General features: G+C 37.1%; 1 protein-coding gene across 1 annotated transcript in view; it reads left to right on the plus strand.

Moving 5' to 3' along the window:
* Window positions 1–18,459, plus strand: part of LOC145997486 (cytochrome b5 reductase 4-like) — a 162,879-nt gene that overhangs the window by 14,488 nt on the left and 129,932 nt on the right. Inside the window, exon 3 of the mRNA XM_083134588.1 lies at window positions 6,484–6,669. Within this exon, the coding sequence (XP_082990714.1) occupies window positions 6,484–6,669 (186 nt within the window). The remainder of the gene's footprint in view (window positions 1–6,483; window positions 6,670–18,459) is intronic.

Genomic DNA, 18,459 nt, shown 5'->3' on the forward strand with positions numbered 1-18,459 from the left:
GTGCAAATTATATTAGGATTATGACATTCAACACAGCTTGCTGTTATATTTAAAACTTTTGCAGGTATTAAAATATGAATATTTCAATAGCAACTAGTTTTATTTTCAGCCAAAAATTCCCAAATTACAATCTTTTAATATCTTAGTACATGAATTATCTTATTTATGAGCTGAAATGTGTAATTATATTATACAATTGCAAATATGGCTGCCATGTCATTTGTTCGTACATTTCAAGATTTTGAAATTTTGCATGCCATTTCGTTTTTGCACAAGTATCACATTTCAATCTGTTTGTTTATATTGTTTGGGTGAAAAACTTTTATGCTATAATTGATTTTTTTTATGAAAGAAAATAATTTGTGTTTTGAATACATACAGAAGATTTTATTGGGAATTGCATATTTCATGTAAATGGAGTACGATACATATATTCAGGTGAGCTCAGAGCAATTCCACAGAATATAGAATGTCAGATATATTTGCTGATTGTGTTACAAAATAGGAAAAGTAACTTCAATATTTACATTTAAATTAGTTTCATGTTGCTTCCTATAAATGTTTTATATCTTCATCTTCGAACGTTTAAAAACATATTTCAAGATCGGGGATCTATTATGAGTTGGTTAGGGAAGATCTGCGAGGAGCTGGTAACACTGTGGACTGGCTGCATGGTGGGAAGATACAACAGGACAGGGATATTTTATAAGCTCCTTTTTTTAGCTTCAAATGGAAGTAGTATTGTAGAAAGAAGTCGATCTACACTACTAAAAGACATTTTTATGGCAAGAAGAAGAATATATGACATCGGATGGAGCATGATGATCTGCTATAGGTGTCAATTTCTTCATTTTTATGAACTCAACTTGTGGTAATGCAAATGAATCCAAAAATCGCCATTTGGATTATCCATAAACATCCACGTGCACAGATGGTGTTTAACATTTAAATATACAATACACTCTGTAAAAAAAAAATAGCATCACTGTATTCTTATTACGGATGTTGACAAATTTGAGTTTCGCATGCATGCATCTTTCCTGCACAACTTGAAATCACTTGATTGAAGTATTGGTCTGCATTCACTGCGTAGTGTGGTGTTATTCTTATGTTGATTTAGTGTTTGGAGTGTCCGCTAGAGGGTGTTGCAGTCAGTTACTGCTGCAAGGCTTTGTAATCAATTGTCAGGAATCTGTAAAACGATTGTTAGTAGTGCAACTTGTGACATGTTTTATGTTGCAACTACATGTTCATTATTGACAGTTTGTATACGTTATCATATTTGTGAAGTGTTCTGGTGCTGTGTAGTGTATTTGAGCGTGTTTTCTCGAAAACAATGGGCAGAAAGTGTGACATTTCACCACGCAAGCAAGGAATGGTTCTTGCTTTGCATATGGATGGTCATTCTCAGAGAGAAATTGGTCGGCAACTTCAAATGCATCAATCCACAGTTAGCCGCTGCCTGCAAAATTAACAAGAACATGGAAAATCATCACTGAGAAGTCACTGTGGCAGAAAGAAAAAGACATCACCTTGACTGGATCGTATGATAAAGGACATGGCACTGAAGAACAGATGAATGAGTTCACGCCAAATTGCACATAAACTTCAAAATAAGGTGGGAGTTAATCTTACTCATGCTACTGTAGTATCCCGACTAAAGAAACAGGGTGTTTCTAAACACGTCCCACGTAAAAAACCCAGACTTACTGACGCACATGCAAAAGCTAGACGTGAGTTTGACACATGGAATGATGCAGATTGAGAACATGTGATATTTTCTGAAGAAAAACGATTTAAATTGCTGGGAAATGACAGCTCAGTTAAACTGTGGATGCGGAAGGGAGAAGAACTTGCAAAATCTTGTACTTTAGAAACTCAAAAGTTTTGTTGCAGTATAATGATTTGGGCATGTTTCTCTGCAAAAGGGATTGGCATGATGCATATTTGCACATGGACCGTTAAGGCTGATCAATATCTGGAAATCCTGAATCGGAAAGTTCTACAAACTGCAGGAGATCATTTTTCTGGACAGAATTTGGAGTACTTTATTTTTCAAGACGATAATGAAACCTGTCACCGTGTTCAGGTGGTGAATAACTGGTTTCATGATATGAATATTGAAAGACTTTGGTGATCACCCAACTCTCCAGACATGAATCCTATAGAAAACCTGTGGGCTATGATGTGCAGAAAACTTGGTAATCAGACGTACAGGTCAAAAGAGGAACTTATGGTAGCAATTGTACATTTTTGGAATGAAATTGAGGTCGAATATTGTTCAAATCTCATTCATAGCATGCCTCGAAGGTTGGAAGCACTTAGGAAGGCCAGGGGTGGCCACACTAAGTACTAGTCAATGTATTTACTTACTATCATTTCAAATTAACATATCATGATGCATTTAAAACCTTTGTTCAATCTTTTTACTTGTAAAAATTGTCTTTGTGCGAAAACGTTCCACAAGCTATATTTGCAATAATTTTGATATTAGTTCTGTCAAGTGCATTATGTACGTAACTATGACCTAAATAATAAAAATATATTGTACAGATATAGTGTTTTATATAATTGTTAGGAAAACAAATCGACAAGTCGAATTAAATCAATAAAACAACTGATAATTCACGAGCGAAATGCTGACGACCAAAAATAATGAAGTGATGCTATTTTTTTTTTACAGAGTGTATTATTGTTTATTAGTAACCCATCTGTAGTGTGATCAATATATTTATCCCAATTAAGTAATAGTTGATAAACAACTTTGAATGTTTGCATGTCTACCTCATATTTATACAAAGAGGAACTGTGACTTTTCTGTAAGGAATATTTATCTTATTGAAGATTTGAGACTGAAAACTTGAAAAATAAAACAAGTTCATTCTAGTTTTTTTGGACTTTTAACCACTGTTATTTTTTAAAAAGAGATTTACCTACGTTTCGGAGGCTGGATCTGCCTCCGTCTTCAGGATAGCGTGTAGTCGTTAGGTCACATAAATTGTTGCCTAGGAGGATTATTCTTGGTGGCCTAGGCTCCACCGCGTCTGTCGGTCACAAGGACCTCTATATACAAAAAATTGCCAGGTAAGATTATGAGTGAAGACGGAGGCAGATTCAGCCTCCGAAACGTAGGTAAATCTCTTTTTAGAAAATAACAGTGGTTAAAAGTCCAAAAAACTAGAATTAATAAATCACCACTGATTAGCTACAAAGAAGAATAAAACAAGTTGTTCTTAGTGAAGAGATTTAAAGTGAGAAAATCATTATTAGTTGAGATTTGTTAGGCAACAAATATAAATAACAGTTTTAAAAATAATTTGTCAAGTGTACTTTCAACTTGGCTGAGAGTATACAAATACATTCTTTTATACAAAATAGTTACTACACTGTTTCAATGTACATTCACAAATATCACAGTAGATTTAGAAATGTGCATTCTTCTGTCAAAGCTCTTGTGCTAAGACACTCATTCAGCATTTGGGTTGGTTATGCATAGTTTACCCACTGGACCAATCAGATGTGTCTTCTCTATTAAGTGTCATACTAACAAGGCAAGCATGTTATAAAGCAAACACCGAAGTTTCTTCCATGCTTTGGCATGGTTCTGTTAATCGGAAACTAAAGTGTAAATTCACCAACCCTGAGATTCGATGTATCACTGAACACTGAGACCTTCACGCACGAATATAACTCGCCATGTTGAAAGTTGCACTACTTCCTTGCTGTTCACATGATTATTTTTAGAAAATAACCAATGTTATAAAATATCATTATGTACACAAATCTCTAAGCTCATTGAAAGTTACAATGCATATTCCTACAAAATGTTCACACTTATCTTGCCTTGCCATGTCACCAAGTTATTTTATGAAGTGCACTATATTTGGCGGAACAAAAATTGTTATTAGGATGCTTGTCAAAGTATCCAACCGCAATAAATTTACGAACTTTCTTTGTTTTGTTTTGATCATCATCATCAATATATTTATTGGAATTACAGCATTGCATATGGCTGTTTATGTCAATTATATATTTTATTTACATAAAATCTACAAACAAATTTCAAATACACTCCTATCCATATCAAACCTTAGAAATATACATTACCATGTTATATCATTTTGTCTAAAAAAATGCAAGTAAAATAAATTCAATTCGCATGCAAGAAAGAAGCCAAATTTATGGGAAATGATTACTGGTGCAAAGAGTTAAAATTATATTAATATTAATGTATTAATTAATGCATTAGTGTCACACACATATTTTACCATTCACTAAAACACACAAAACATAACTTTTTCATGAATGCTTTTTTGTTTATGTAGGTGCAGTTATATATTAATTATAATAATTACAAAAATTAACCATCATTACCAACCAATTGTACAGTGTCTCAAGTAACATGCATCCAAAGTGAGTGGCTTTTAAGACCATCAAGTGAATTCTGCCTCCTATGTATGGCACATTTATGTTTTTATGAACAACTAATACAAAATATATTTGGAACACCATAGGGAACAGTGTAATTTATTTTAAATATTTTGTAAAAATTTTCAGTTGAAAATCAAAAAACATCGGGTGGTGGCCCTAACAGCCCCTTCAGGTAAGCTAGGTTAATACAACAAAATATGTATTTGTGTGTGTAGCATTTTTTCGGTCCTTTATAACATTGAACAGTTGAAGTATGGGCCACTTTATGTGAACAGGAGTGTCCATATAAATCTTTTCCATGTTTATAACATCAGGTTTAAATGTCATTATTGCTATAGCTCTTTTCAGTTGTTACGGCGTGCGCTCTAGAAGCTGGCAGGGGAAGTGGAGAGCGGGCAAACGACCTATCCAGCGCAACGAGACAGGCCGGTTAGAGAGATAGAATGCAGCGTTGCTAGAGTAGCGGGAAAGGGGAGTTGAAATCGAAAGAATCGTGAAATATAGACGTCCCATTGTTTGCGTATGGCCTGAGAATGCTTATTACCCTCATCTTGTGGTCAGTAGAATACTGATAAGTGTATGAGATCAAGTGAATACGTTGTAGAAAATCTTTCCAACTGTACCGAATGTTAGCTAGCATTGTCCATTACAATCACTGCGTCTTTGATGTTCCTTTCGTCAAGCATATCTAAAAACTGCAAAAACCACTGAAAACTAATTTACATTCCTGTAGAAAACCAGTGTGACTGGTACCTACGTGACAAACAATAATGCGCCCACCTTTACCCACGGGCACTTTTAAACCCCCTGTACCCTCTTTATTTTGCCAGATTTTCGTTGGAGCGTATTTCTGATGTATGTACGTTTCATCTAAATAAAATACCTATATAGGACAAAGGTTCCTTATTTTTTTAGAAGATGCATTTTTCGCAAAAACGTTACTCTGGCTGTAACTATATTGGCTCTCTCCATCAGAAATTGTCTACCGTCATCGATCTTTTTGTACTTGAACCCCATAGACTTCAGTATCCTCCACAATGACGAAACTCCCCACTGAAAGCTTATTAATGTATGCAAATCAACGAAAACATGTTCAGTGTTGGATATTCACCCTTTACATAATACCCGAGGATAATTCTTCTTAGTATATCTTTATCGCAACCGTCAATTGCCTTTGTGATACTATTCCTTTTGATTCGTTTGCACGGTGATTCAAATGACGTGGAACCCGAAGCCTCAAGACTGTCTTTGCCTTCCCTAACAACACGCTGCACAGTTCGCGTACTCACTCCACAAGCTTCCGAAACTCTCTGTTGCACTTTGTGCACACTTACCAAGGGACCACTGTTTTCTGCTTCCTTTTGAAAATATTCATGAACCCTACTGATTATTTTCCTGCCTTGGCTACGAACTAACTCCTTCCTGTTCACCATCGTACGATACTGCATTGCTAAACACAAAGCTCCCAATGGAACAACAAGAGTACCAATTAACGTCACATCACATGCCACGTACATGTTTAATGAAGAAACAATGCAGTTAGGCAGTACACGACGCGACAACAATTACTCCTATGTATGTTATTCCTACATTCCGCTCGTAACAAACAGGAATCAACACTGGGGCAAAACACCATCAGCAACGCGGTGAATTGGCAACACAGCAACGTGCAGAATGAAGTTAGCGCTGCAGCTTCCTTTCATGACTGGGTAACTCTCGGCTCCACCGCTAGGTGGTCTGTTCTCTGGTTGGTCAGCAGCATGTTCCCCGCTCCCCACTTCCCCTGCCAGCTTCTAGAGCACACGTCGTAAGAACTGAAAAGAGCTATAGTGCAGGAGTGTTTGTTTACAGTTTAACCCTCCTGCTAGTTGCCAGGCACTGTAAGGCCATATATGCCATAGTTACCATGACTGTGACACTAAATGATGCCATTGCCCCCCAAAGCCAACTGTTCCCTGTAAAAGTTTATTACTTTTTGTTCTGCTTACTTTAAACCTACCTTCATCCACATCATGATTGTTAATTTCATATTTGTTTGTCCTTAATTTGCAGGAGATGGAAAAGTGGCGACTGGAAATCAAGTGAAACTATTTCCTCCGCAACCTAATCTCTTGTCAGCTCCATTAACCTCGGGTGGTGAAAGCAAAGACTCTGGAAGTATGGATCGAGTAGCACAGTTGAGATCCCAAGCATCTACCGGGAGTGCCTCAAGAACGTACCAAGGGGGATCAGCTACTGGTAAGTACCACTGCCTAATGTTTAGTAAAATGACTAGGGCCCGGGACTTTTATGTCCTATAAAACTGTAAAATATGTATGTAATTATGTCATAAAAATTGGAAAATATGTGATAAAAAATTTGAAATGGCAGAAAAATGCAGACATATTTCCAGTAAAGCCAAAAATATGCACAACAGAGAAGGGGGGGAAATCAAGTGGGCAGAGCAAAGCAGTACAAGCTGGTAAGGTGCCAAAATTGGGCAGGGGGGGCAAGAACAGTTTACTTTCCATTGATACATAAGGTTGAGCATAGTGCGGAACATATGTGGCAGAAAACGGGGACAACTGCCCCCCCTACCCTGCCTCACCCCTTCTAATCACCGCCACTGCCTCTCATGTGTTCATTGGTGGAGTCGTCTCGCATCACTACTTGCAAAGTGACTTCTTTTCATTTGCCTGCTTCAGAGATAAGGAGGACAGAGTATACGTGTGTGTCTCAAACAAGAAGTGATCTTGAAACTATGGTACTCGATTGCCGATAGAATAGGGGCTGTAATGTACTGAATATTATTTTTACTTTTGACTGATTGTTGTGAGAAGGGAAAAAAGGTAAAGAAATGAGAACAAATGAAACTCGTTTACGGTGATTCTAGTCCCCACACAACGTTGAAGAACAGTTTTTTTCAATAATGTTAACAAGGCTATCAATTGTTGGCGGGATATATGATGGGGGGTATTATTTTTCTGCACTAGTTGGTACAAAAAGATGGCGTCTGCTTCTAATTTCTTTGCCTGTAATTTCCGTAATTGCCATCGATAATATTTACTATCCATTGCGCTAAAGGCAGCCAGGGGTGCCCATTCCCCAATAGATGTCATAAGTCCCATAAAGTTTAAAATTAAGACACTTATAAGAGTGATATATTAATAATACTATCCTATTAAATATTATTAATAATAATAATAATTACCAGACGCACACACTGACAATGTTTTTTACTGCCTGGTACATAATGCAATATATTGTTTCTAGTATTTCACCACTGCATGTATTATTCTGACAAAAAAACAACTTTACTTACTGTACCAAAACAGTTTCTCATGGTGGAGTTAGGTATGTCTGAAGAAAGGGCTACATTTACCAAATGACTGGCAGGGTGCGCACACGTTTCTTTTGGGTATTGTTGATCTATTCATGATTGCACACCATTAAATCTGCCACTCACATCATAACCTTGACTCATGAATTTTTTCATGTCAAGACCGAGTATGTGACATTGTTCAAGAACTGTCAGATTTTCAGCTGACATGTCACTACCCAGTGTGATACACAGGAGTGCCGATCCCCCTCCCCCAAAAATCATGTCATGCATCCCCCCAAATCATATAATACACACCCTCAAACCATATCATGATCCCTACAAAGTATTTAATTACAACAGAGTGTCTACCAAAAGTAACTTTTTCTGAGCTTCTTGTTCCAAATGATGCACCTGCTTTAAATTAAGAAGTATACCAACACTAAGCATTATATCTTAAGAAGTGATGTCATTAATGAATATAGAGTTCACATTCACCTCAGTAAAGTGGCAAGCATGCATTCTCGCAACACTCAATTGCGAGCAAGAACGTTTTTTCATCCATTTCTTTGCAGGCTTTCAAGAATATTAATTTAATGGCATGTCAATACTCTCTTAGGGTCCCGAGATATTTATTCTTTTCCAGCTTCTCTTTTGGCACGTTCGGGGTTGAAAACGTGTGGATGCCATAGTGTTAAATACATTCTTCAAAATTTAATGTTCAAACTCTCTCTCCACTACAGAAATCCCTTGACAATTTAAGATTTAACACTTTATCAAGAGCTTCATATCTCCATTTATATTTAATACTCAATTCTACCACCAAAATTTCTATGCCATAATCTAATACCACAGTTGGATACTGCCCCCCCCCTCCAACGTTTAATTTAGAACCCCCCCCCCCAGAACCCACCTGTCAATTAAAGCCTAATATGTAAGAATTGGATATTTCTCCCCCCTCCCCTTTCGATAATGCCCTTAAACACTTTCTTTTCTTTACCTAATGGATTAAATATGGTGCATTTAAGGTGTAAAATTTTTACATATATTTTGGAAAAATATATATAAATGTTGAATTTTGCATTATTTGAAGGGGAAAATTCCTACCCCCCCCCAAATCTTGATGGTGCAGCCTGCATCATAATCCCCCTGTGGGCACCCCTGCTGATACATAAGAACTTTTAGTGGATATTATTTTCAGAATTCTCAAACCATACACAGAGAGAGAATTGTTCTGTATCTGGTACATCATGTGTCTCATCAGAAAGTATTATGAATCAACCATAGTATTTTCAAAATTTGGGGATTGGGGACTGGACCCCCTGGATACGCCCTTGGCTATAGGTATGAAGAAAAAATGATAAATTAACCGATTATATGCAAGACAATTATGAAATTATACAGAAATATGTCTTATTACAAGAAAGTTGAAGAAATATGTTGTAAAAGCATGAAACTGGTAAAATATGCTGAAATATGCCTTATCAACATCGTCTATTTCAGTTCATTTTCATCAGATACAGAAATATCTCACCCCCGCATTTGATCCGATGCCAAATAAAAAAAAAAATGTTTTAACATAATGTCTCGGGCCCTAATATTGATTACACCCGAAGTATTTGCAATACATCATTGAACTTTCGTTGCCTTTAGAGAGTGTGCTTTTCCCCGAACCCTGAGTGAAATAGCTATGTTACGTTATGCCGCATAAACACTCACAAGTTCTCGTGAATTTGCTGATTGAAGTGTTTGTTTCTAACAGAAGCCTATTTCGTTAATATTGCCCTGCGAGGTCGCAAATGATGTTCATTGGGGATTTGCCACACACAAAAAATTCATTCCCGACAAATGAAAATTATTTCTATCACTGCCAGGGGTGTTTTTATGCCCCTCAAAGAAAATGAGATTGAAACCGTGTAGTTTACCATTTTTTAACAAACACAATTGAAAAATCATTCGTGTCCATTAATGGTCCACTCATCAAAGATTTCCCTGCCGGAAAGTATTCAGCCTCATAGATTAAGTTTCGTGATTACCTAAGTCTATTAAACTATTGATAATATCTAGACAACAGTCAAAGAAAACTACACGAAAATACACGTCAATGCTCTAGAAGGAAATCTAACTGATGGAATATTTCAAATTTTGGAATATCCAAGAGGTTTTTCGAATGGAGAGGAAAATTTGAAAAAAATCGCCGATTTACATGCCTAAGGTCCAGCCTAGCCTTAAGGGAGGACACCATTCTGAAACTGACCAACCTCATTGAGCCGAGACAACTGTTTTCCACCTACATTTTCATGGCATAGTGCTGATATTTTACATATATTAAAGTGTTCATAAGAAACTTGTAGGTATGTTAGATGCAGGGGTGTGTGGTGGCCGCCACATTAAGGTACGCTCCGAACCAGTGGGGGGGAACTGCCCCCCCCCCACTGCACTATGCTAAACCTTATTATCAAGGGAAAGTAATCTGTCCTTGCCCCCCCCCCCCCCACCAGTTTTGGAATCGCCACTGCCTGAGCTGTAACTGAACAAGTGAACGCAAATGACTGTGATATATTTCATGTTTTGTGATAGCCATGGATGTCCGCAGGATTTTTTCCAGGGAGGGGCAAGCAAGGTATTTTTTCCAGGGGTGGGGCAAAGGAGGCATATTTTTCCCCATAATAGTGATGCCTCCTCAAAAAACACGGTTTCAGTCTGAAATTATCATGCTTCTTCAACGCTCTTATAATAATTAATTTCATTTCAGTCACAGTAATTTATATTATGTGTGAAATATAGACTTTTGTAGGTAGGCATTTATATCCAAGGGGATGCGTAGCCTGCCCTTGCTTCCCTTCCGGACGTCCATGGTGATAGTGTTGGTTGGTGAGATTATTTAAGTTGAAACCTTCTTTACTCTACACACTCCGTTCATTACAAAACAATAGGCATGGCCAGCTAAATAATTTACTGAGTTTACAGCTACCTACTAACCAATCAGTCATTTCATATTGATGTGATGAACATTAAAATAACGAAAGTATTCCCTTTCCTTTACTTTACGTAAAAAATTCAAATTTGGAAGTGCTGGCACAGGTCTCCCTATATTTATAATATCACGTTTCTCACTAAAAGTGCGGGGCCTCCCCGATGGCACAGTGGTAGCGTAGTCGCCTTTTATCAAGGGGTCCCAGGTTCGATACCCGGTGGAGGCACATAGTGGTTCGGATCCCACTTTAAACTGTAGGTCCAGTACCGATAAGCCTTACTGTGCATAAAGTGGACTTAAAACACCAAATCAACCAACCAACCAATCACTAAAAGTGCAACATCCAAATGGTTTCTTCACATCATCAATTACAAGCACACTTTCTGCCATTGCAATACAATATCCTTCATTGTAAATATACAGAGAGAGCAATACACAAAATAAGAGTGTGGTATCCCGTCATACTATAGCTAGTATGCTGTGCTACCGCTGTCTACAATGCATTCAATGGAGAAGCACAGCGAGTCCACAACGGATGCTCCAAGTGGCCAATGTAACTAGGTAAACCATTGTTCATATGCTCACTACAGGGCCAGTAGGTGCCGCATTCAATGAACCTGTATTCAGTATAGGGCCCTGGGTCCGATACAGGCTGCGCTTCCAAGGCTTGCGAACTGTCGGAACACGAAGTGGCAGAGATGGAATTGTTTTATTTCCATCACTCGCGCGTGTTACAATTTTACATACACTTATAGTTATTTTACCTGGGTAAGCAGAGCTTACCACCTAGCCTACCCAGAATGCATGCCACTGGTTAGATGGATGTTAAGTTTGAACTTGGTAACAGACATGTTATCAAGTTTTTGGTTTTACTGGTTTGATAGCTCTTCTTGTGTATGTCTTTGGGCTTTATTAAAATGTATTTGAATGTTTCTAAATTATGTGTAAATGTTATCATAAGATTTAGTGATCTAGGTTAGAACTAATGTTCTAATGTATCTAGAACTGCAAGGCAATAGTTTAGTTTACTAACTAATTACATATACAAATTTGCATACCCAAAGAACCTGCAAGTGGCACACCTCCCCCCCCCCCAAGCAAAGAGCCTGATTTGCAGTGTGCATTAGAGCCACATATTTATGGTGAATAAAATATCAAAATTTTGATACAAAAACTGGGTGCATTTTGAGATCAAAACTTGGTCTGTATGTATCGGTATCGGAAAGTATCGGTGCAAATTCATTTACTGATATCAGCACAGATTTTTCCAACATTTTGGTCTTTCAAGGGATCTCCAAAAATGATGCTGGAAATTATTCCAAATTCAAACTATCTTTTCATTTTGCACAAAAATTACATTTTGTGATTATATAATGGTTCGTTGAATTGGTGTTTGAAGTCCACTTTGTGTACAGTAAGGCTAATCGAGACTGGACATACAGTTTAAAGTGGGATCAGAACCACTATGTGCCTGCACCAGGTATCGAACCCGGTACCCCTTGATTATAAGGTGACGTCTCTACCACTGCACATCGGGGGGGGGGGGGGGCATTGTGATTTCATTATATGTAATTTAATATTCTAATGTAATTCTTGAATATTGTAAAGCACGTTCCTTGGTAAATTGATGCATATAATTGAAGAAGAATATTTACACACCAATATTGATAAATATTTTGAACAAATTTTAATGTTTGAAATTTGGTATCGGTATTGGTGGGAATCGGTAAGAGCATCGGCTCAGCTCTAATCAAAACGGTATATAAAGTGACATTTTGGTGTTTTAAAAACTGCACAAGATAAACATTTCCTATCTAATAGGACATTTATGTAGTTATCAGAGTATTAAGTTTATTCCTGTGTAAAGGAAACCATTTTTTGCTTCTCAAATATTTACAGCAGAATTAATCAATTTTCCGTGATTTGCAAAACTCTCAGGATAATTCAGACTTCAGAAAGTGTTGGGTGGGTAAATAAACTCCTAATTTCATGCTTAAGAATTTATTCCGCATTTTGCAGTTCATTTCACATCATTTCGTGACAAAACAAGGTAGGAAAATGCATGTTACAATTTGTTGTTTCACATTGTTTCCGTCAAAAACACAATGTGCATTCCTGTAGCAATCATCCATGAAACATATTATTTATTTATTTACTAGGGCTATCCTGACTTAATAAAACATTGACTTTTTGGTTAAAGAGAACTGCTTACATTTTGAATTCAAAAGCACTATATAATGTAACCTTTCTATTGGTTGTTCCCATAGCAGTCAAATCTGGATACTGGGTTTTAATAGAAATATATATTTCTCTTGTAGTCTACGGTTGTTATAAGCGAGTCATTCCATGCCAAATCAACACAGATATGTGCAATTTCAAACTGGCCATCTGCGATTTTCTTGAAATTTGGCGAGTTGAAACTATGCATGGAACTTAGTAACTATGAAAATTTTTAGTCTCGTGCGTCTTGTAATTGTTAAATTATTTGAGGTCAAAGTTAGCGGAAATTGCACTTTCTGAGCCCGTTTAGCTATACTAAATGTGCTGTAACTCCGCCCCTATTTGGCCTAGGAAGCTCAAATAAAGTTTATTGTACAGGAAATTGAACACACTTTCCAATGATATGTAACAAGTCAACATTTGAATAAAAGTAAAATTTTGTCACGTGACCTTAACCGTTGACCTTGAATATCTCAAAACGTCATCGCCAAAAATCGTGAAAAAAATGTATTTCGTCCCATATGCAATACTCTAAAACATAACAAAAAATCATTCTGGGACTGCAATGGGATCAGAAGATACAAAATAATATGTGTAACTATGTGACTGATAAAAGCCTCATTACAGTCATAACAATGTACTAGGGTGAGTCAAACGTCCCTTAACACCCCCTATAAAATGTAAAGGAGTTATGATCGCTATAATTATTCATGATAGAAAGATGTTAGGCCCAGGGGAAACCATAGTTGTGTGTGTCAAGCAGGGGTCCGCCATATTGGCATCAACTCAAACAGTTTCAATGGAAAGGGGGTGATGTGATATGTTAAATCAGGCTAGAATTTCACGAGAAATGCAGTGGTGAAGGTATTTCCAACGTATCTTGAACCAGCAAAGAGTTATGATTGAATGCTTTAAAACATTTTCCCCTTTTTGAGGTGTCAAGAAAGAAAATAGAATGCCTCTAATGTGTTAGGAGGAACGCATCGAGATCACACTGACGTCTCGAGAGAGAAGTTTACGCACCATTGCATATTATTTTAATCAACGACATTCTCCGAAGGGTTGAATATTGTGTATGGTGTATCAAAAAATTAGAATGTGACGCTTCCTTATACATTAGACAGATCCCAGCCAAATTGCTGGTGCTGTTAAACTAATGGTGTTGTATGGTGCATGGAGAATGGGATTAGTGGGTTCATTTTCAACGACTGAATCTTAAATGATGAGGGCTACTTGGATTTGTTAAGTGAACAGGTTATTCATCCTTGCTTACGGAATACAGTACTTTTTTCAGTTTTTCATCAGGACAGAACTCGACCACAGTATGGGAATATTATGGTTCTTTCTTCATGGTAAATTTCCCGGTAGATGGGTTGGCAGCCTGGACCTGTTAAAAGGCCTGTACGTTCCCCAGTTCTAGCACCATATGACTTTTACCTTCATAAACATTTGAAGGCAATTGCATATGCACTAATATCCGTGATATTGAACATCTCATTGCTGCTTGCGATGGTGTCGCACCTGCTACATTGCAAAATGTTCTATGTGAGTTTGAGAGGTCGAGTGTGCATACAGGAACATGGACAACATAATGAACAGATACTGTAAGTGGAAGATATGCATATAACTCTTTGCTGGTTAAAGATACATTGAAAATATCTTCACCACTGCATTTCTTGTGAAATTCTAGCCTGATTTAACATATCACATCACCCCCTTTCCATTGAAAATGTTTGAGTTGATGTCAATATGGCGGACCTCTTCTTGACACACACAACTATGGTTTTCCCTGAATCTAACATCTTTCTATCATGAATGAGCAGATTTGAACCCAAGATGAACATTTTGATGTGTGTGAATGAGTAAAATTGTCTTTATCTTTTTAGAGTGTTAATTACTGAATGCATAATATAATTCATTCAATATAATTCATAATTACTTTGATGTGTGTGAATGAGTAAAATTGTCTTTATCTTTCTAGTGTGTTAATTACTGAATGCATAATTATAATTCATTCATTATAATTCTTAATTACTTTGATGTGTGTGAATGAGTAAAATTGTTTTTATCTTTTTAGAGTTAATTACTGAAATATTTAGAAGTGAAAATGTAATGGAATTCTTATGTTATAGTAGTAATTGTATTTTGTTTGTTTTATTGTACTAGATTTTGCGGGTTAAGTGGTAGAACAGCCACAGGCTGAACTTCGCCCATGAATAAAGAATTTCTAATTCTAATAATTATAGCGATCATAACTCCTTTACATTTTATAGGGGTGTTAAGGGACCTTTGACTCACCCTAGTACATTGTAATGAGGCATTTATCAGTCACATAGCTATACATATTATTTTGTATCTTGTGATCCCGTGGTAGTCGCAGCGTGATTTTTTCATATGTTTTAGAGTATAACATGATGTGCCAAATATATTTTTTTCACGATTTTTAGCGATGCATGTTTTGAGATATTCAAGGTCAAAGGTTAAGGTCATGTGACAAAATTTTATTTTTATTCAAATGTTGACTTGTTACATATCATTGGAAAGCGTGTTCAATTTCCTGTACAATAAACTTTATTTGAGCTTCCTAGGCCAAATAGGGGCAGAGTTACAGCACATTTAGTGGGCTCAGAAAGGGCAATTTCTGCTAACTTTGACCTTCAATAATTTCATAATTACAAGACGCACGGCAGTCAAACTTTTCACAGTTACTACATTCCATGGATAGTATCAACTCCCTAAATTTCGAGAAAATCGGAGATGGTCAGGTTGTGGATTGTGTTGATTTCACATGGAATGACTCAAGCATAAAAGCACAGCTTTTGTTGTGACATTTCAGGAGAATGCTCGCTCCCTTCATCAGATGAGAAATCTGTTGAAAGGAAATTAGTTTGTATTCCATTCCACAAGGGATTCTCACATAAAATTGCAATGGATCTTGTCAATGTTACCTTGTTGTAACATAGCAACTGAACTGCAAAACAATCAGTCTGTTTTTATTATTATTTTAGATGAAGATTTTGTCACATTTTTAATTACAGATACCAAATATAATCAGGCAAGTCAAAATCATCACATCTTTTACAGAGATTCTTGATGTTTTCCATCGCATTAAAATTTAAAGGTGGTGCCTTATCCCACTTGTGAAAAAGAAGACTTCATACTGGGTCTATGTTGCCATTTTCATTATTTATTTTCTTCCAGTGTTCTTCTGCAATGAACGAAGCTTCCCAGACATTGAAATCGATGTTTCCCGTCACTCCTTTAAAACCCTTCCCCTTTTAATCACATGCATCTCCTTGATGATGTGAGCTGACAAACCCATTAGTGCATTTAAATTTGTAATGTCCAATTCGTGTTTGTTCCATCATATTGCCATTTTCCTTGCCGTTTGTCCTACATAATCCTTTGAACATGAACAACTTATATATTCCTGTGGTTTCCACAACTGGTAGAGATTTTCTCATTTTGTATTAATTAAATGTACATTCCAAACTTTTTGGTGATCTAAAAACAATTTTGAAATTAAATCTTTGAAAACATTTTTGTAATTTTATGTGAGAATCCCTTGCGGAATGGAATACAAACTAATTTATTTTCAACAGATTTCTCACCTGTCTGAAGAAGAGAGGGTGCGTTCTTCTGAAACATCACAACAAAAGCTGTGTTTTTATGCTTGTAACAACCGTACACTACAAGAGAAATAATTCTACAATGCAAGCAGTGTGTACATGCAAAAAAATTAGAAAGATCAATTTTGGGAATCACCAAGTAGTTCATGAGCTACCAGTGTCTCGTGATAATTCCAGTGGCCCATGAATGTTTGACTACACATTGCAGTTTGGGAAGCGATATTGTGGGAAATATTTTCATATACCCTGTCCCAGCTAACTGTAGAGCAGGGCCGTGCATATCGGCAGAGGAGAAGGATGAAAAATCGAGTGTTGAAAGTGCAGCATTGCGAACTGTACATGTATGGAAATTTCATGGCATGTACGAACGTACGGTCCAGACCTTAGTCCGTACGCTAAATGCACAGCTTGTCAAAATTTGCTCTTGCAATTTTATCCCTAATATTTCCGTAAGAAATTCTTAAACCAATCATATGGACCTGGAGACAAAAATACGGTCCGTTTGACATGTGCGTTCGGTATTATCCTTTTCAAAAGTTTGCAACGCTTACAGAGAGAAAAAGGAAATCAGATAACTCCCGTCGCCCATTACACGATCCCGTTTCTCTCAATGTTAATTGGTGGAACCTTCTCGCGTCACTACTTGCGCAGAGACTTGTTCTCGTTCGCCTGTCTACAGTTAGCTGGTTGTGACAGATTACTTTGGGCCACGTAAAATAATGCACACGTAGGACGAAAGGGTGATTACGAGGAACAGGAATAGTGCGTAGGAAGAGTGCTGGATTTCAGTGAGCGTGTTTTGCAGTGTCGCAATAGAAGCTGTAGCTAGGCGGGTAAGAGCTTGAATGCTATTGGTTAACATTGCCTTAGAGTTGCAATGGGGTGAGTGATGCAAAAAGGACGAGAATAGTGCAGTTGGGAACAGAAAAGACGTAACATCAACTTTTCTCGGGTAGCAAAGATTTCCTCGGTTGGCAGTAGTGCCATCAGGCGTTGCGCTTCGAGTGCCCCGCTGTTGACCAAAGGATGAAAACGGTTCAGTTCGAGACGCGGAAATATTGAGAACTGCTTCCTCGGTTGGCAGTGGTGCCTTCGGACGTCACGTTGCGAGTTCCCCTTATTTTGACCAAACTTTATCCGGGCGTCGAGAAAATACTTTTAAACGCATTAGATGGTAGTTTAAATCATTAGTAAAGTTAAGCTTGTGAAGAGTTGTTGTTGAAACAAATTGTTAGTATTATAATCCCACATCACACTCTCTGGCATAAGAAGAAAAGTTGATATTGATTATTGGAAATACCACTGTGTATAGTGTAAAATGTAGTGAATATTAGATTTGAAGGTTTATTTTCAAATACAAGGTAAAAATTAGATATTATTAGTAGTTTATTTCCTTTTGTGTTAAACTTATTTACAGTTTACTAATTAACTAACTTAAGACTTGCGAGTGACTAGTCGGTCTGGTGCCATAAACCCAGAGCTCGCAAGCCGAATCAGGTTACTACAATCAAAGCAATAGTAAAATTAGTAGTGTAAAAGTATATAATACTGGGTCGATAAATGATGAGCCCCCCTGAGGCAGATTTGGCTACACTTAAAACAAGCTCAACATGCCTATATGAGCTTTTTGCTCAAGTGTGGAACCCTGTCTAATCCAAGATTTTTGTAAAAATGCCCTCGGGAATTTCCCGTGAAATGATGACCCCCCTCAGATTGATTTGCCTACACTTATAAAAGGCACTTCTGTCAGATTGTTGTCCATAAGCTTGTTAAAAATATGCCCCTCTTGATATTTTTTTTGCCCACACCTAAAACTAAGCCACCCTCACACACACACACACACACCCACCCACACACACACACACACACACATATTTACTTCCGGTTTAAGTTTAATTATACAC

The sequence above is a fragment of the Lepisma saccharinum genome, chromosome 13 (genome assembly GCF_977018435.1).
Source record: "Lepisma saccharinum chromosome 13, izLepSacc3.1, whole genome shotgun sequence".
Taxonomy (NCBI): domain Eukaryota; kingdom Metazoa; phylum Arthropoda; class Insecta; order Zygentoma; family Lepismatidae; genus Lepisma; species Lepisma saccharinum.